Source organism: Pinus tabuliformis, chromosome 7 (genome assembly GCF_031772625.1).
Source record: "Pinus tabuliformis cultivar Carrire ecotype Pingquan chromosome 7, CPIR1, whole genome shotgun sequence".
Classification (NCBI taxonomy): Eukaryota; Viridiplantae; Streptophyta; class Pinopsida; order Pinales; family Pinaceae; genus Pinus; species Pinus tabuliformis.
Genome location: NC_142293.1, coordinates 371,286,887 through 371,307,027, shown reverse-complemented (window position 1 = coordinate 371,307,027; position 20,141 = coordinate 371,286,887). Strand labels below are relative to the sequence as shown.

At 37.7% G+C, this 20,141-nt stretch overlaps 2 protein-coding genes and 2 pseudogenes across 2 annotated transcripts; all 4 read left to right on the top strand.

Annotated features, from left to right (window-relative positions):
• The first annotated feature begins 6,955 nt into the window (after positions 1–6,955).
• Positions 6,956–8,953, top strand: LOC149247522 (rhamnogalacturonate lyase B-like; annotated as a pseudogene).
• A 19-nt stretch (positions 8,954–8,972) lies between these two features.
• LOC149247521 (heterogeneous nuclear ribonucleoprotein 1-like) lies at positions 8,973–9,932 on the top strand. The gene has a single exon (XM_089444441.1). The coding sequence runs from the start codon at positions 8,973–8,975 to the stop codon at positions 9,930–9,932; it is 960 nt and encodes a 319-aa protein (XP_089300567.1).
• Positions 9,933–13,627: 3,695 nt separating this feature from the next.
• Positions 13,628–15,625, top strand: LOC149247520 (rhamnogalacturonate lyase B-like; annotated as a pseudogene).
• Positions 15,626–15,644: 19 nt separating this feature from the next.
• On the top strand, positions 15,645–16,604 carry LOC149247519 (heterogeneous nuclear ribonucleoprotein 1-like). The gene has a single exon (XM_089444432.1). The coding sequence runs from the start codon at positions 15,645–15,647 to the stop codon at positions 16,602–16,604; it is 960 nt and encodes a 319-aa protein (XP_089300558.1).
• Positions 16,605–20,141: the final 3,537 nt, after the last annotated feature.

Here is a 20,141-nt window from a genome sequence, read left to right as displayed (position 1 = left end):
CGCAAATGATATTTCAAGTGTCATTATGACACTTAGTAAAAAATTACAATGGACCACTACACAACATTAAAACACAATAATACATAAATTATATGATTTTTTAAATTCTATGGTTAGAGGTAGTATGTATCACCAAATTAGTGTATGAAACCCTTTTGTTTGTGAGACAAGGGACCAACCTCTTTTCTAAAATCTATAAAAACACACATACTCTATACTCCTCTAAATTTATATATATAACCTCTTATAAGAAAACACATACTCTTTAGCAATTAAACCCACTCTAATTATATACACATACACATCATTTCATTCTTTTAGAAATTTGTACACTACTTTTCTTGTGTGATATCTTAAATCACAAGTCCTCGAAAAGTATTTTAATTATTATCTTCATTTAAAATGTCATATATATATATCTATGAGAAATAATATTAACTTCGTTTAACAGTAGAATTATATATATAATTTCTTATATTATTGTAGCGAATACTTCGGGCTTTGATTCGTAATAGCATTTTTATATGGAAATAAAGTGTGCCTCAATGAATGAGGCTCTCTCTAGGGGTTGAAGAATTGTACGCCAGATTGGATACATATCTACTGCAACAAGTATTCATCTCTACATGCTCAGAGCTCATCCATGCATCTCCTGAAACCAATTCATCGTAGAACCAATTATATCGAGACAATCAACTTAAGTTACTGATCCACAGATGGACAAAACCAAAATTATAGCTGCTTAATATTTTCGTCCATAAATTGTTAATTAAGTTCTTATGACGTATTAACTTGTTACTCTCGATTATAAATTAACTTTGCAAATCAATCCAACTTAATGGCATTTGGAAGGACATAGGTGGCTGAAACTCTTGTGTTTTCTTCAATGTAAAATACGATGCAACGTGAGCGACTACGTGGCCTCATCAGCATTAGCAACAATAACCAACCAGAGAAGCCATATCATACTCTATATTTATGATTGCAAACATTAGCAACAATAACCAACCAGGGAAGCCATATCATACTCTATATTTATGGTTGCGAACAAAAAAACAATCCACGTATACGGTCTAATTTTAGCTTTATTATTGGGTTTGATAGACTCGGTCTATTTCAGAATAGGTCTTTCCCTACTCAAGTTAGTTTAGATTTTAAAGTACTAAAATATTTTTGTGTAGTTTACACAAAAAAAATTCCAATAATGGAATTTCTTATAACGTTTTATTATACATATTGGTATACACATGTTATCCCTGAGATTATCTAGCTGGCCGATTTTCTAAATAAACATGTTCAAGAATTTGACACCGATTACCAAATATTCGGTGAATTGGCAATCCAGATAAAGATGCCTCGCTTGTTACAAAGTGTTTCCAAATATAATTAATAAATTATAAAAGACTCTACACTCTCCCATTGTTGTTTGTTCCATTCTGCACTGCCTTGTCTGTTCCATTGCCTAAGTGGCTGTTTCCTTACTCTTTTTTTATGTTTCGTTCCCTACCAAGAGAGAGACCGTTCAATTGTGAAAGAGAGCGAGACAATTAAAAGGGGCTACTGCATTCTGCAATGGATTTTAGATTTAGGTGTAAGGCTTTTTTGTTTAGATTGAAAGCAATAAAACGCCTCAATCTGCCTGAAAATTCTGTGTTTCCACAATGTTGATCCTGTTTCTTGGATCACTGCAAGCAAATTCTATAGATATTCGTACGATGGATCTCAGTTTGGGCATTATCAGAGGACAAAATTTTTCGCAAATAATTTCTCAGGTTGTAATCGTCAATGATGATTCCATGCTTCAAATCTCTGAAGAAGATTACGGTGCTTTAGCCAAGATGCGGTCTTTACTGTTTATCACGATGGTAGTGCTAATTATACCAGAATTACTGACGGGCTGAATGCTGCTCCAAACAAAAGTTTAGATAGATATGTGATACATGTTACAGAGGGAGTCTACCAGGAATACATTGAGGTGCCCAAATACAAAACAAATATCATATTGGTGGGAGATGGCAAAACAGCCTAAGTAATCGATAACACGAGTTGTTTAAAGGTGAGTGAGAATTTAATTAGGTTATATATTCTTTCATTCCAGTGTCTAATTTAGTTTCAGTCAGTTCAGTTTAATTTAGTCTCACTGGAATTATTTATTGAGTTTGTTTCAGCTAGTTCAGTTTGAGTTTGTTTCAGCTAGTTCAGTTTAATTTAATTTCACTGCAACTATTTATGGTTAATATCTATAAGTTAATTTTTGGGAACGCTTTTGATATCTGCTGTCGAATTACTCTAGTTATCAGTTACAAGATTTTGATGAGCTCTCTGCTATGTAATATGATTGTTATATTATCTTAATATAACTTATGATGATTTTCTCTTCTGAAAAAATATATATAACTTAATTTCATTTAACTCATTCATACTACTGAAAAGACCAACAATATGCTCCACTTTATTCTTCCATCTTCATCATAATATCAAAACTTCATGTCAAATAAGACTCCAGAGTTTTGGTCTAAAGAGAGAAGAAGCGTCCGTTGTTGTGAAGAAACTAGTTGGGTGAAGTCAATTCTACTTAAAAGATGAAGCAGATTGTTAGCTCGAAGTGAAAAGGGAACACATTTTTTAATTATTTAAAAAAATAAAAAGTTGAGTGACCAAAGCACCCATACATTGGTAAAAGCGCCTCAACTCATCCTTCCTCTGTCGAGGAATGCGTTGAGCACTACAAAAAAAAATACCTCCACGCAGCCTTCGAGAGGTGCGTTGACCACTCCAAAATATAGCAACTGTCCGCTCACATTCTGTCTCGCGACGTGAACTGACGTCAAGTGTCGGTATGCCTTTCCAGTAAGTCAGCTTTCCACGAATGTTAAATTCAAAGCCGGTGCAAAGTCTTTTATTCATGATTAAATGATTAAGTCGGGTTACAAGTTTAAAGAACCTTACTGATTTAAAAGGCTTTAACCAAAGTCACGTGTTTTGAAACGATTTTTTTCACAAAAGTTAATTAATTTGGAGTTGTCTATAATGCGATTTTTTGGAGATTCCGGTGACGGAATTTGGGGGAAGAAATTGAGGTTAAATTTTGATTTGTTGCACTTAAAATGGTTTTTTAACTGCATATTTGGATTGAGCACCCTCAAAAACCCCTGGGATGCTTTCATTGTGCACAAACTAGCTATCAAACCTGCGATTCCAATAAATTCCTGCCGGATTTCGACCGGAAAAACCCCCAAAAAAGGCTTTCAAAAATTCGCGTTATAGACAACTCCGATTAATTTAAGAAAAAAGTCTTCCCTTTTTGTATAAAGGCTTGCTTATCATATTCAAAGGGAGGATGTTCTTTTCTTAAGGGTTCTCATTTTAAATGGAGTTTTAGAAGGCAAAGTGTAGTTTAAAGAATAAAATTTTGAAAGGGAGATTCCAATAAAGGCCTTGTTAAAGTTTTTTATATATAAAAAAAATGAGGAGTGTTAGCTATTTTTTATAGTTTTGAAAAAGAGATTAAAATAAAAGGTATTGTTCCAATTGCCTCTTGGAATTATATTATAATATTTCTGTGAAAGTTTTATGAAAGTGTTGTTTTATTAGAGAATTTTTGGAAGGTTTTGGTAGAGAATTTCTAGACTCACTTGTTTGTGGAATCTAAGTAGCAATGACATTTTCATTGCAGTTAGTTGTGATGTGTACAATTTGCTTTGCTTGTTGACTAATAGTAAGTCAGCGTTCAACAAATGGGAAAAGCAAAGAGGCTAATAAAATCGAAGCAACAGCTAGAGTTATGTGAAGTTTTTTTAAAGAACTGGAAGTGAAGAGGTAAAAGAACATCTTTGAATTGAAATGCATAATAAAATATGTAGATGACAACTTTCTTCCCCTGATTTCAGATGCCAAGACAACCACGGAGGATTGGGATACCCTTGAGGGGTGTTTTGGTGTAAGGGAGAGTAATTTAGTTGATGATGAAGAGTTCGGTGAATCCCACTGTGCTTAGCACAAGTGGATGATGATTGTGAAAAAATTGTCCAAGAAACAGAGAAGGAGCACGTAGATGCTCATGATTCCCACTGTGCACAGCCACAAGTGGATGACGATTTGGTGAATCCTGCAATAAAGATTGCTAATGACAATGAAGCTGCCATTGAGGTAGACAATACTATGATGAATCCAACAATTCAATTTGTTGATGTCAAGTTTTATGAAAACATGTTGCCTAATGGTGAATGGTTGCAGATGTTGGAACAAAAACATGATATCAACATGATACTATTTAGTGAGATAATCCCACTTGAGTCTGCAAACCAGGTGGAAGAAAACCTTCCTGCAACAACATAGGTTAGTAAAGAAGTGAAAGAGGCAAAGACAAAGATAACGAAAAATGCAGAGGCAAAGAAGGAAGCCCACAAGGAGAAAAAGAAGGTAAAGGCAGAGACAGAGAAGGAATCACAAATGGAGAAAGTTCTCATTATAGAGCTAAAGGAACAAAACCAATGTGGGTGTGCAAATATTTTTAATTCTAACATTCATTTCGAGTGTGCAAGTACACAGAACGATTATGAAGAAAAGTTAAATTTCCTTGAAACATGGCTTGTAATACCATGCATTGATAAATTCTGTATAGAATCTAAAAAAGGAATGTTGAAGACAACTTGGATGATGAAAACACAGGTATTGGATTTCTGAAGGTTTTTTTTTTTTAATTTAAACTTATTTTGGCACAAATTGATGATGAATACCACACTACAAAATGTGACATGTGGTAGGAGTCCACATACAAACTGACTTTTAAAGAGGTCAGGGACATTCTTAGACAACTTGGAAAAATGGAAGACTTGCACCAACAAAGGAAGAAACTAAAATTTGAATCCTATGCCAAGAAGAAAAATGTGAAATAATTTAGAGGCTATAGGATTTGGAAGAAGAGAAGAAGAAAAGTAAATGCAGTCGAAGTTAACTTTTTAAATTGTAAGCCTAGTTCAAACATAGACCACGAGACATCCTAATTAAATTTTTATGTAGTTGTAATTAAGGGGGAGTGTTGGAGAATCTAATTCCAACAACTTGATAGGTGTCCCATTTATCCATCCAAGCATCCGAGTTCAATTTCAATTGGTCCAATTAAGTTTAGTCTCACTCCAATCTTTTATTGTTTATGCCTCCAATGTAATATTATTTTACTCATTCGTAACATTGAGAAGAGTAATCCTCTACTCCCCATTATTCTTCAATCTTTTTCATATATTATTTTGATCTATATCCTTTCATACTCACCTCAAAATGACCTAAAATAATTTTTAGATGGAAAAAAGTCTATACGACGACTTATGAGGGCTACATATCAATAGTTACAGCTTAAGAGAATGCATATTATTGAAATGATGATTGCTATAGAAGGGATACCATAGATCTAAAAATATGTGGTAATTTTTTTTTTAATAAATTGTCTTTACAGGCTTCGCATCTTCTTCCAATTAAATGACTCGTGAATGATGGGAGGAACCTTTATATTTTAATCTCTAGATCTTGAGCTTGCCTGTTTTTGTTTTTTGTATACTTTGAAAACGGTATTTAGCTAAACATCGTATGTTCAATAGATCCAAATATCTATTATAGTGTGTTCCATCAATGTATTGTGAAGCAATACAACACATTACAATATTGCACATTGTATTTGTTATGTACTACTTAGTATATTTATGCCTTAGATTTTGATTCGATGCTATTGGTATAATTTAATCCATTTTGTAATCATTGATACAAAAAAAAAATAAAGGTTGGCGTGATAATACATAGTGATGGTAGATTTGTTAGACTAAAGGAAATATTATTGATATTCCTACAAGTTCTTTAAAGTGGCCAACACAATGAGGATACATTCTCATTGATATAAACCTATCCATGTGTTATCACTGAAAATGCCGTTGTCAAAATTTTTTAGTCTAGCTTAAAGTCAGGGTGTTTTCGCAGTGCCTGAATTCTGTTTAGCAGTTTCGCAGCGCTACCTGTTTGAGTGGTTTCGTAGCGTGCTACGAAACTGGGAATTTGTTCGAGTTTACAGTGGAGGCCCGAATCACAGCATGTCTGTTGTACGCTGACTACAACTGCTGTGGATGAAGTTGATGTGATTAAAGGTCTAAGGTTGACTAAGAATATAACTCTGGTGTTGTTGCATATGATACTCTGATCTATGGATTTTGCAAAATGGCCAGAACAATCTGAAGAGCTATTAGGGTTGATTGTCGATTCTCTCAAGGCATTTGATGGTGTAGTTCCTCACGGTGGCCAAAGAGCATCGCACAGTAACATTCCTTCATACCAGCTACATAAACAACATAGGAATCAAGTTGTTGTTTCAAATCTTTGGAATTGAGAAATATGGAGATGAATGTCGGTGATTTTTCCTCCATAATCATAGTTGGAGTATGCGTAATGGAAAAGAAGGTTCCTTCTGCTGCCAAGAAGTACATCCTGGATTGGCTGAGGGAATTTGGTGAATTTGAGATCATAATATTTGGAGACATCACCATTCTTGAAGAAACAACGATGAAGTGGTCAATTTGTGATTGTTTTTTATTAAACCAGCTATCCTTTTGAAAAAGTTGAAGCTTATGCTACTCTTTGAAAGCTTTTCCTTCTGAATGAGCTTAGATCTTAACATCCTCTCCATGATAGTCAAAAGGTATATGAGCGCCTTCAAAATTTTGGCATTCCCACTCCAAGTATGCACTTGTAAACGGGGATTACCTCTATCAAGAGTTGGACTATTTTGTGGAGCAAGGGATTTTGTTCAAGTCCATGAAAAGTGAATTATGAAGCCTTTTGTGAAAAACCCAGTTCATGGATATGATCACAGTGTTATGATTTACTATCCAAGTTCTGCTGGTGGAGGAATGAAAAAAGCTACTTCAAAAGGTTGGAAATCATTCATGTGAGTTTTGTCAAGATGTTAGAAATGTACGAAGAGAAGGGTCATACAGACATGAATAATTCATGCCCACTGGGGGAACAGATGTTAAGGTATTTAAACTCGGGCCTGACAATGCTAATGCAGAGGTCAAAAAGTCTCCCGTTGTTGATGGCATTGTCATGAGGAGCCTTGATGGGAAATAGGAGAGAAGATTCAGTGAATGACTCAATCATTTCGGTCAGCTGATGATGATTGTAAAACCAAACTAGCCATAGTGCAGAAAAGACTTCCCGCACTTACAGAGTCTGGTTACAATGCTTCTTGATATTAATAGTGACCTGGCACATTTTATGAGAAAAAGAGCAAAGGTTGAGGGTGGCGCATTTGATCATAAGGCACGTATGAATGCTATATATTGCCATGTCCGTGAACTAGCATGGAGGATGCGCATTAACTGTTTGACAATATCAGCATTCGAATTTTCTCTTATGCAATGCAGTGATTAAATGCCAAATGTAAAGTGGTTTTTATAAAGGTTTTGATTGCCACAGGGTCGCCATGATTAATGACACCGGGATAGAGATGTGGCAAACGAAGATATTAGCTGTTCATTCATTTGCTCTGCCACCGATGAAAGTCAGAGACACCTGGTTGATATTTGTTTTTCATTGCCATCTGCAGATTGCGCAAAAGGGATCGTATTAGTTAAAGTCATTCCACCAGCACATTGATACAAACGGTATTGTGACTGTATCTGCTAGAGAAAAAGCAATGAATACTGGTGACTGGTATCGTAAAGTCTATGAATTCAGATTTTCGAAGATGTAAAGTTTCTATCTTGCGTTTTCTGCTGAGAAAGAAGGGAGGTCGACGGCAAGGCGGAGGAGATGGTTCTGCAGGAGTTTGGTTACGGGTTTCCACTATGACAAACGACGAGTTGGTTTCATCAGAGGCTACCGTCGTTTTTTTCCATCAAGAGAGCAGTGGGTTTTACACCTATGCGATACATGAGCGTCCAACGGGTGGCCATATTTTAATCTCAATCAAACTCGTATTACATTCAAATTGAGGAAAGACAGATTTCACTACATGGTAATTGCTGATAACAAGCAAAGATTGATGCCATCCCCGGATGATCGGATGCCAAACAGATGCAACATATTTACATATCCTGAAGCAGTTTTTCTCTCAAATCCTGGGAACCCTAGTCTTCAAGGCGAGGTCGATGATAAGTACCAGTACTCATGTGACAATAGGGAGAACAGAGTCCATGGATGGATCAGCTTTGATTCCATGGTTGGGTTCTGGGTCATCACTCCTAGCGATGAATTTCGTAATGGAGGTCCAATAAAACAAAACTTGACATCCCATGTTGGGCCAACATCGCTTGCAATGTTTCATAGTGCTCATTATGCAGGTAAAGAGCTATGTCCTAAGTTTCGTTCTGGAGAAGCGTGGCAAAAGGTTTTTGGCCCAGTCTTCATTTATCTTAATTCTTCATCAAGAGAGGCTCACCCATTCTCCTTGTAGCAAGATGCAAAGTTACAGATGATAAAGGAGGTACAAAGTTGGCCTTATGGGTGGCCTGAATCTCCATTATTTAGAAAGAGACCAGAACGAGGATATATTACTGGACAACTGTTAGTACATGATAAATATGCTGTTGAGGATGTTCACCCTGCTCGTTTTGCTTTTCTGGGATTGTCCACACCTGGGGAAAAGGGCTCTTGGCAAAAAGAGAGTAAGAGCTACCAATTTTGGAGTCAGGCTGATGAGAATGGGCTTTTCTCTATAGAAAATGTTGGCTTTGGTACCTACAATCTCTATGGTTGGGTGCCGGGTGTTCTTGGTGACTATATGAAAGAAGGCTTAATTAACATATATTCAGAATTTTTCATTCCAGATCCCAAGCCTTGCCACATCAACAAATTATTTCTCAATCATCCTGAAAGGTTCCGGCAATATGGCCTTTGGGAAAGATATTCTGAAATCTTCAAAGACAACAGAGGAGCGACTGAAGGATTATTTTATGACATTTGGTGATTTAGTGGAAGTGGTGATCATGAAGGATAAGTTCACAGGCAGGTCACGAGGGTTTGGCTTTCTTGTTTTTGCAGATCCAACTGTGGCAGAAAGACTTCTCTTGGATTCCAAGCACAACATCGATGGCCGAATAGTGGAAGTTAGAAAAGCAATTTCCAGAGATGAGCAGAATCACATAAATAGGAGTAGGGATATTACACATGGTTATAGTGGCCAAAATCAAAGTAGGACAAAGAAGATATTTGTGGGTGGCCTACCACCCACTGTTACTGAGAATGACTTGAGGGAATATTTTAACCAGTTTGGTACAATCACCCACGCAGTTGTGATGTATGATCCTGTAACTCAATCATCTCGAGGGTTTGGCTTCATCACATTTAACTCAGAAGATACTGTAGATATTGTTGTGCAAACACCCTTTTATGAGCTCAATGGGAAGATGGTTGAAGTCAAACGATCAGTGCCCAAGGAACTTTCTACTGGCCATGGTCGTTTTCCTGTAGGTAAAGGAGGGAATTTTAGTTTCAGCAATGCGCGTGACTTCAATTCTACTCCAATTCCTTCAGCGGGCCATTTTCCTCCAATGAACACTGGTTATAGTGCTGCAGTGGGAGAAACAGGTAGCTATTCTTCATATGGACCTGCTGGGTCTAATGTTTCCAGTTATGGAACTGCTGCAGGATATGGACCTGCCATTACTGGTAATGGCTATGATAACACTAGTTTTGTAAACAATATTTCTAGCACTGGGAGAATCTATGGAGGAGCACCCATTAGCTATGGAGGTCCTGTTGCCTACGGAGTAGACACTGCAGGGAATGGAGGATTATATGGCAATGGTGCTACACCTACTCCAGATTCAAGTATGTGGGGTGCTCCAGTTATGCCTTATGGAAACACAGGTAGCTTTGTTGGATATGAAGAAAGCAGAGGAATCCGGGCACGCCGTTTGAGTTTTGTTTTTAGGAAAAGCTATTGACATTCAAGCCTGGTAGCTAAACAGGATTATTTGCAAATTGTTGTTCATTTGTTGGAATGAAGAGATCATTAATAAATCTAGCACAGTGTTAGCAGAAAACCAGTGAGGAGGACTGTGTTTTTAAATCACACAGCAGTTTCGTAGCGCGCTACGAAACTGCTGTAGGTGATGTTTTCAATGCAAAATGAACAGTTTGACCAGGAATGATTAGAGGAGAGACACTTGTACATCAAGGCAGAATACAGCTCATCTGAAGACATGGTATGGTATTTGGTAGCAGCGTTCAAAGTTATTAAAGAGTTGGGAACATACTTCTACACTTTCGGAAAGTGCTGGGAGACAGAGACCGTTAAAATAGGAGCACATCTTGTGGTCAATTAAATGAGCCATCAGCGCTTTCAAGCATCCCAAGTTAGCATTCATCGCATCTGTAAGCTCAACCATCTCAACTTAACTAAAGGAGGACAGCTGTCACAGCATTCAAGAAAGCATCAAGCCTGCGAGGAGAAAAGAATTAGTGTTTTAGTTCGATTAGGACTTTATGTAATTACAGCCGAGCATGTTTGTAATTAATGCATTAGTTAGTAGCATGTAGGAATAGTTAATAGCCACCTTCGAGGCTCCCCTCATGCTGGAGGAGGAAGCTCGAGGTGATGGAGTTTGCTTGCCTATATATGGATCAATATAGGATGTAAAAAGGGTTGGATACTTTATAGAAAAACAGAGTTGTTTTGGGCCATTGTAAGACCTTTTTTGACAGTAATAGTAAAACAGAGTTATTCTCTTCTCAAGATTCTCGATGGATTGTCATGTTCAAATATAATGATGGTGTTTTATATTTTATGTTCTTTTATAGTCTTGTTGCAATGCAATCACTCAGAATTCATAATCATATGCTCTGACTTCCTGTGTATTCAGCAAGCTATGTTTTGGTGGAGTATGTTTGACATGTAATGCTAAGAGCCTTGATTTCCATGAGATCACTGTGTTTTCCTTGTTTACTTAATATTATAGACTCCATAGCCCAATGAGAACCAGTTTGATGTGTTTCCAACCAGTTATGCTTTCATGATTAAATAAGGAGTTAGCCATCCATTGTTTGAAGGATTTTATCAAGAGTTTGTGAGAGAGCCCTCTCTGATCAAAGAGGCTAATCTTTGGTCTAAAGATAGGTTGAAATAGTTACATGAAATCTCACTTGGTTGCAGCCCTCAGTAGTGATTTTGTGATAACATTTTGGTGCATCTGCCGGGAGCTTAAGATTGAATTTCTGAAGGTAGCAGGAGTTCAAATGATTTTCAAGGCTGCAGAACTACCTTGGCGACTCTACACATCAAAGAACAAATTAGAAGGTGACTCCACTGCTAGAAGATCAGTAGCTTGATGAAGTTTCAAGACGGATTCCACTGCAAGAAAGAATGCCAGGTATGCTCCTATGAATCGGTCTCATATCCCTGGTTTTCCAAATCCTATGCCAAAGGTTGATTGGTTGGATGATCTTCCAATATTCAAAGATGAAAAGAAGGATGATGCTGCTCTCCATTTGGTTAAGTTTCACATACATGTACGCAGTCTTAAGGTTCATTTCCCTGAAGATTGTCTCATGAGGATGTTTATGGCTACTTTAGAAGGAGAAGCATGGTCTTGGTATAAAAGTTTGGAAAATGATTCATTATCTTCTCTTGCTGATTTCCATGATGCGTTCTGTGAAATGTATAAAGAATGTTATCCTTCTTTGTTGCTGCTCAAAGATTGCTGTAGGCATTCTTTGAATCTTATTCAGTACTTGGAGGATTGTTATGATGATGATGAATTTACAGATGAAGAAATTTTAGAGGCTCTTCATAGCAATGTTTTTCAGCATCAAGGAGAAGGTATAATACTCCATGAAGCACAACATGAGGAGCAGCAAGAGTTTACCTGTGAAAACCATGTTTTATCCTTTGATATTGATGTAGAGATGCAACAGATTGGTCCGGCTTCAGATCATGATGAAGATGAAATTGATTGCACCCAGCAAGAAGAAATATTGGAGGAAATTTTCTATGACCCCCAGGCAGAGGAAAAGCTTGCTCAATTTTGTAATTCCTTACAGCAGCTTACTTCAAATAATGATCATAGTAGTGAGGAAAATTACATTGTTTGTGAGCATCATTCAGATAGGCAGTTGGATAGTATATCAAATAAATTTGGTGTGGCTGAAGATAAATTGTCTAAAGATACAGAAAGTTTTGAGAATCAGCAAACTAACCATGTGTTTTTTGACCCTATAGCTGAATACATGGATAAGATTTACTGTTCAGGCGGCTTCCAGTTATATTTTCATGTTGAAGAACAGTTACACCTCATGCCGCCTCGGTTACTTCAGTATCTGATTTATTTTTGTTTCAAGCACAGCCAAAGGACTCAAATGTCAGATAAGATGAATGATTGGCTACATTGGAAATATCATGTTGCTTGAGCTACAAGTGGAGTTTGCAGCTGGTAGGGTAGGTAGGTAGAGGTAAATGCAAAATAAGCTCAAGGTCAACTGAGCATTTCTCAGTAGATATAATTTTCTTTCTCCTACAATCATGCTTATAAGGCACTGGAGCTGCATGTTCTTAGTGTACCACAAGGGCACACTATCCCAAGTGGAGCCACTGTTATCACTGAAAATGCCGTTGTCAAAATTTTTTAGTCTAGCTTAAAGTCAGGGTGTTTTCGCAGCGCCTGAATTCTGTTTAGCAGTTTCGCAGCGCTACCTGTTTGAGTGGTTTCGTAGCGTGCTACGAAACTGGGAATTTGTTCGAGTTTACAGTGGAGGCCCGAATCATAGCATGTCTGTTGTACGCTGACTACAACTGCTGTGGATGAAGTTGATGTGATTAAAGGTCTAAGGTTGACTAAAGAATATAACTCTGGTGTTGTTGCATATGATACTCTGATCTATGGATTTTGCAAAATGGCCAAAACAATCTGAAGAGCTATTAGGGTTGATTGTCGATTCTCTCAAGGCATTTGATGGTGTAGTTCCTCACGGTGGCCAAAGAGCATCGCACAGTAACATTCCTTCATACCAGCTACATAAACAACATAGGAATCAAGTTGTTGTTTCAAATCTTTGGAATTGAGAAATATGGAGATGAATGTCGGTGATTTTTCCTCCATAATCATAGTTGGAGTATGCGTAATGGAAAAGAAGGTTCCTTCTGCTGCCAAGAAGTACATCCTGGATTGGCTGAGGGAATTTGGTGAATTTGAGATCATAATATTTGGAGACATCACCATTCTTGAAGAAACAACGATGAAGTGGTCAATTTGTGATTGTTTTTTATTAAACCAGCTATCCTTTTGAAAAAGTTGAAGCTTATGATACTCTTTGAAAGATTTTCCTTCTGAATGAGCTTAGATCTTAACATCCTCTCCATGATAGTCAAAAGGTATATGAGCGTCTTCAAAATTTTGGCATTCCCACTCCAAGTATGCACTTGTAAACGGGGATTACCTCTATCAAGAGTTGGACTATTTTGTGGAGCAAGGGATTTTGTTCAAGTCCATGAAAAGTGAATTATGAAGCCTTTTGTGAAAAAACCAGTTCATGGATATGATCACAGTGTTATGATTTACTATCCAAGTTCTGCTGGTGGAGGAATGAAAAAAGCTACTTCAAAAGGTTGGAAATCATTCATGTGAGTTTTGTCAAGATGTTAGAAATGTACGAAGAGAAGGGTCATACAGACATGAATAATTCATGCCCACTGGGGGAACAGATGTTAAGGTATTTAAACTCGGGCCTGACAATGCTAATGCAGAGGTCAGAAAGTCTCCCGTTGTTGATGGCATTGTCATGAGGAGCCTTGATGGGAAATAGGAGAGAAGATTCAGTGAATGACTCAGTCATTTCGGTCAGCTGATGATGATTGTAAAACCAAACTAGCCATAGTGCAGAAAAGACTTCCCACACTTACAGAGTCTGGTTACAATGCTTCTTGATATTAATAGTGACTCGGCACATTTTATGAGAAAAAGAGCAAAGGTTGAGGGTGGCGCATTTGATCATAAGGTGCGTATGAATGCTATATATTGCCATGTCCGTGAACTAGCATGGAGGATGCGCATTAACTGTTTGACAATATCAGCATTCGAATTTTCTCTTATGCAATGCAGTGATTAAATGCCAAATGTAAAGTGGTTTTTATAAAGGTTTTGATTGCCACAGGGTCGCCATGATTAATGACACCGGGATAGAGATGTGGCAAACGAAGATATTAGCTGTTCATTCATTTGCTCTGCCACCGATGAAAGTCAGAGACACCTGGTTGATATTTGTTTTTCATTGCCATCTGCAGATTGCGCAAAAGGGATCGTATTAGTTAAAGTCATTCCACCAGCACATTGATACAAACGGTATTGTGACTGTATCTGCTAGAGAAAAAGCAATGAATACTGGTGACTGGTATCGTAAAGTCTATGAATTCAGATTTCCGAAGATGTAAAGTTTCTATCTTGCGTTTTCTGCTGAGAAAGAAGGGAGGTCGACGGCAAGGCGGAGGAGATGGTTCTGCGGGAGTTTGGTTACGGGTTTCCACTATGACAAACGACGAGTTGGTTTCATCAGAGGCTACCGTCGTTTTTTCCATCAAGAGAGCAGTGGGTTTTACACCTATGCGATACATGAGCGTCCAACGGGGTGGCCAGATTTTAATCTCAATCAAACTCGTATTACATTCAAATTGAGGAAAGACAGATTTCACTACATGGTAATTGCTGATAACAAGCAAAGATTGATGCCATCCCCGGATGATCGGATGCCAAACAGATGCAACATATTTACATATCCTGAAGCAGTTTTTCTCTCAAATCCTGGGAACCCTAGTCTTCAAGGCGAGGTCGATGATAAGTACCAGTACTCATGTGACAATAGGGAGAACAGAGTCCATGGATGGATCAGCTTTGATTCCATGGTTGGGTTCTGGGTCATCACTCCTAGCGATGAATTTCGTAATGGAGGTCCAATAAAACAAAACTTGACATCCCATGTTGGGCCAACATCGCTTGCAATGTTTCATAGTGCTCATTATGCAGGTAAAGAGCTATGTCCTAAGTTTCGTTCTGGAGAAGCGTGGCAAAAGGTTTTTGGCCCAGTCTTCATTTATCTTAATTCTTCGTCAAGAGAGGCTCACCCATTCTCCTTGTAGCAAGATGCAAAGTTACAGATGATAAAGGAGGTACAAAGTTGGCCTTATGGGTGGCCTGAATCTCCATTATTTAGAAAGAGACCAGAACGAGGATATATTACTGGACAACTGTTAGTACATGATAAATATGCTGTTGAGGATGTTCACCCTGCTCGTTTTGCTTTTCTGGGATTGTCCACACCTGGGGAAAAGGGCTCTTGGCAAAAAGAGAGTAAGAGCTACCAATTTTGGAGTCAGGCTGATGAGAATGGGCTTTTCTCTATAGAAAATGTTGGCTTTGGTACCTACAATCTCTATGGTTGGGTGCCGGGTGTTCTTGGTGACTATATGAAAGAAGGCTTAATTAACATATATTCAGAATTTTTCATTCCAGATCCCAAGCCTTGCCACATCAACAAATTATTTCTCAATCATCCTGAAAGGTTTCGGCAATATGGCCTTTGGGAAAGATATTCTGAAATCTTCAAAGACAACAGAGGAGCGACTGAAGGATTATTTTATGACATTTGGTGATTTAGTGGAAGTGGTGATCATGAAGGATAAGTTCACAGGCAGGTCACGAGGGTTTGGCTTTCTTGTTTTTGCAGATCCAACTGTGGCAGAAAGACTTCTCTTGGATTCCAAGCACAACATCGATGGCCGAATAGTGGAAGTTAGAAAAGCAATTTCCAGAGATGAGCAGAATCACATAAATAGGAGTAGGGATATTACACATGGTTATAGTGGCCAAAATCAAAGTAGGACAAAGAAGATATTTGTGGGTGGCCTACCACCCACTGTTACTGAGAATGACTTGAGGGAATATTTTAACCAGTTTGGTACAATCACCCACGCAGTTGTGATGTATGATCCTGTAACTCAATCATCTCGAGGGTTTGGCTTCATCACATTTAACTCAGAAGATACTGTAGATATTGTTGTGCAAACACCCTTTTATGAGCTCAATGGGAAGATGGTTGAAGTCAAACGATCAGTGCCCAAGGAACTTTCTACTGGCCATGGTCGTTTTCCTGTAGGTAAAGGAGGGAATTTTAGTTTCAGCAATGCGCGTGACTTCAATTCTACTCCAATTCCTTCAGCGGGCCATTTTCCTCCAATGAACACTGGTTATAGTGCTGCAGTGGGAGAAACAGGTAGCTATTCTTCATATGGACCTGCTGGGTCTAATGTTTCCAGTTATGGAACTGCTGCAGGATATGGACCTGCCATTACTGGTAATGGCTATGATAACACTAGTTTTGTAAACAATATTTCTAGCACTGGGAGAATCTATGGAGGAGCACCCATTAGCTACGGAGGTCCTGTTGCCTACGGAGTAGACACTGCAGGGAATGGAGGATTATATGGCAATGGTGCTACACCTACTCCAGATTCAAGTATGTGGGGTGCTCCAGTTATGCCTTATGGAAACACAGGTAGCTTTGTTGGATATGAAGAAAGCAGAGGAATCCGGGCATGCCGTTTGAGTTTTGTTTTTAGGAAAAGCTATTGACATTGAAGCCTGGTAGCTAAACAGGATTATTTGCAAATTGTTGTTCATTTGTTGGAATGAAGAGATCATTAATAAATGTAGCACAGTGTTAGCAGAAAACCAGTGAGGAGGACTGTGTTTTTAAATCACACAGCAGTTTCATAGCGCGCTACGAAACTGCTGTAGGTGATGTTTTCAATGCAAAATGAACAGTTTGACCAGGAATGATTAGAGGAGAGACACTTGTACATCAAGGCAGAATACAGCTCATCTGAAGACATGGTATGGTATTTGGTAGCAGCGTTCAAAGTTATTAAAGAGTTGGGAACATACTTCTACACTTTCGGAAAGTGCTGGGAGACAGAGACCGTTAAAATAGGAGCACATCTTGTGGTCAATTAAATGAGCCATCAGCGCTTTCAAGCATCCCAAGTCAGCATTCATCGCATCTGTAAGCTCAACCATCTCAACTTAACTAAAGGAGGACAGCTGTCACAGCATTCAAGAAAGCATCAAGCCTGCGAGGAGAAAAGAATTAGTGTTTTAGTTCGATTAGGACTTTATGTAATTACAGCCCAGCATGTTTGTAATTAATGCATTAGTTAGTAGCATGTAGGAATAGTTAATAGCCACCTTCGAGGCTCCCCTCATGCTGGAGGAGGAAGCTCGAGGTGATGGAGTTTGCTTGCCTATATATGGATCAATATAGGATGTAAAAAGGGTTGGATACTTTATAGAAAAACAGAGTTGTTTTGGGCCATTGTAAGACCTTTTTTGACAGTAATAGTAAAACAGAGTTATTCTCTTCTCAAGATTCTCGATGGATTGTCATGTTCAAATATAATGATGGTGTTTTATATTTTATGTTCTTTTATAGTCTTGTTGCAATGCAATCACTCAGAATTCATAATCATATGCTCTGACTTCCTGTGTATTCAGCAAGCTATGTTTTGGTGGAGTATGTTTGACATGTAATGCTAAGAGCCTTGATTTCCATGAGATCACTGTGTTTTCCTTGTTTACTTAATATTATAGACTCCATAGCCCAATGAGAACCAGTTTGATGTGTTTCCAACCAGTTATGCTTTCATGATTAAATAAGGAGTTAGCCATCCATTGTTTGAAGGATTTTATCAAGAGTTTGTGAGAGAGCCCTCTCTGATCAAAGAGGCTAATCTTTGGTCTAAAGATAGGTTGAAATAGTTACATGAAATCTCGCTTGGTTGCAGCCCTCAGTAGTGATTTTGTGATAACACCATGTATATCAACCACATATAATAATGTGGTTGTGTTAATAGTATGTGAAATTACATTTAATAATAAGGTTGTGCTACTAGTATGTGAAATATCTCTTTATACTAACATATTTACCTAATATAAAAAAAAATTGGTATCATCAGTGAACAAGATGTAGATAAGGAAGTTTACCTGTAATGATTATATTGCTATCAAAATTGTAATGTATATAAATATACAGTTATTGTACCATGAATGTACTTCGTTTGTACAATGAATATATTTCCTTATAATTACAAGGTTTGGTTTCCCACTTTATCAATCTTTTGTTACAAACATTATGCAACCACCTCCCAAATATTTGAAAGGGTTGCTTGAAAGATAAATGAGATGTATCCCAACTATGTGGATGACTAAGTAAAGGAATATAGCACCATAGACATTTCCCTTTGGTCGTATTTGTAACAGGGCATCTTATCTCATTAGATGTGAGAAATTGCGGTAGAACTAAAAATCTCTATGCACTTCATACAATTGATGTGATTAAATATTAATGATCTTATGTTTTCGTAATGTACAATATAGGGGTTAAGGGACAACTTTAACAATGGACGTAAATAACGTTACGCTTTTAGAATTGCATTAGTTGATAAAGTGATATCTTTTTGACATTTTTGAGGATATATGGCCCTAAAACCTAAGGATTTTAACATTGCTAGAATAAAAATGTCACTGAAATTTATCTTAGGCATTTTGAAAATCAGCCTAAACAAATAGTGCCTCAATTTGAAAAGAAGTGATACAGTCCATTCCCTCCCGCACAATAGTGATGTTGTTTATAACGTAACATACTTGAGTGAAGTTAATCTATTTTTGCTAAATATGTTAAGCACAACATATCTCACCCATGGCTGTCTATGAGTGACATCCATACCTCACCCCACAATACTATCAGCCAACAAGGGAGGAAAAGAATTGTAGCCCCGCCACCCCCTGTCCCACGTTTACCTTCTTTGTGATCAGAATAAAATCTTTATTTCTAAGCCAAATTACACAAAGGGTAGTATGAAGCATGAAATCCATCATGAATCATTTAGAATATACAATATTTACCCCACTTAGTAAAACCAATAGTTGGTAAAGTGGTTCTTTTCAGTATCATTGTGACCTTGGGAATTCTAAGAGGTCACTTTCACTTGAAACCTATACGGTCATACATCTTCACTAGTGCCAAAGGAATTACACACCAAAATACTCTTTATCAAAGCAGATCCCCAAGGAGGTTTACTTTGGCCATATATATTGGTTATCAATATAATTAGTTTTTGTCATTTTCATATGAAGGTAGGAAAGGTGTTGAAAAATGTGTAACTGGGTTTGGTCTTCATAATTATGAAATGTACTTTTGATTCTTGTATATTGTAAAATGAATGAAAATTGCTATTATTATTTTTGGAGCATGGGTTTCATGCTCGAGGTCTTTTATTTTATAGGTCAAGCACCCATTGAGTGCTTCTAGGGTTTTTCTTAGGTCAAGAAGTCAAAAGAGTCATTATCATAAGTTGAATACCCCATGGGGCACATTGTCATTGTAAATTGTAAAGAAAATTATTTTTGTCATTAAAAGTGTCAAAATACCCTTTAAGACCAAGTCGCCCAGACAGCTAGGAATTTTTCCTCTTTTGAGTAGCCACATCCACCTTGAGAAGCCTATGTAAAGGAGGGAACTTGACCTCCTTGAGAAACATCCATCACTCACTCATTCAAGAAAAGGAAACGAGAAAGAAGGAAAATGAAGAAGAAATAAGACAAAGAAAGATTGATTTTGGTCTAATTCTCTCTGACATGTGCGAAGTAGATAAGTTATGGTTTGCAGCTTCAATGTCAAAATTCTCAATCTATAGGAAGAAGATCAAATATGCTCAAAGAAGGGTCTACTAGGTCACCTACTAGCCCTAGACAAGGAAGCAAGGCAAGTGAAGTTGTTGGGAGCCCTTGGAAGGCTAACTTCTCTCACATGTGTGGATGCAGTAGCAACTTCAGGGGGATGAAAATTCCAGACCTATAGTAGAGGGAGAAATTCTGAAGTTTGGGGTCGGACTTGTGCTTCTGGAAGGGATTTGTCTAGGTTTGACATGGACAAGGGAAGCATATCATTCAACAAGGTTGGACTTGGTCTTCTAGGGTATTGGTATTGGTGTAGAGGTCTTGGAATTCGTTAATAGAAGACTCTATAAGAAGAGAAGATATTTTGCGGCTTTTCCTCTGAAGTGGATAGATTTTGGCCCTCGCTTGTAGCCTATATTCTGTGTTCTTGTGTAC

What these genes read in the sequence shown, in the direction of transcription:
- LOC149247519 (XM_089444432.1), top strand. Translation starts at nt 15,645, where the DNA reads ATGAAGGATAAGTTCACAGGCAGGTCACGAGGGTTTGGCTTTCTTGTT.
- LOC149247521 (XM_089444441.1), top strand. Translation starts at nt 8,973, where the DNA reads ATGAAGGATAAGTTCACAGGCAGGTCACGAGGGTTTGGCTTTCTTGTT.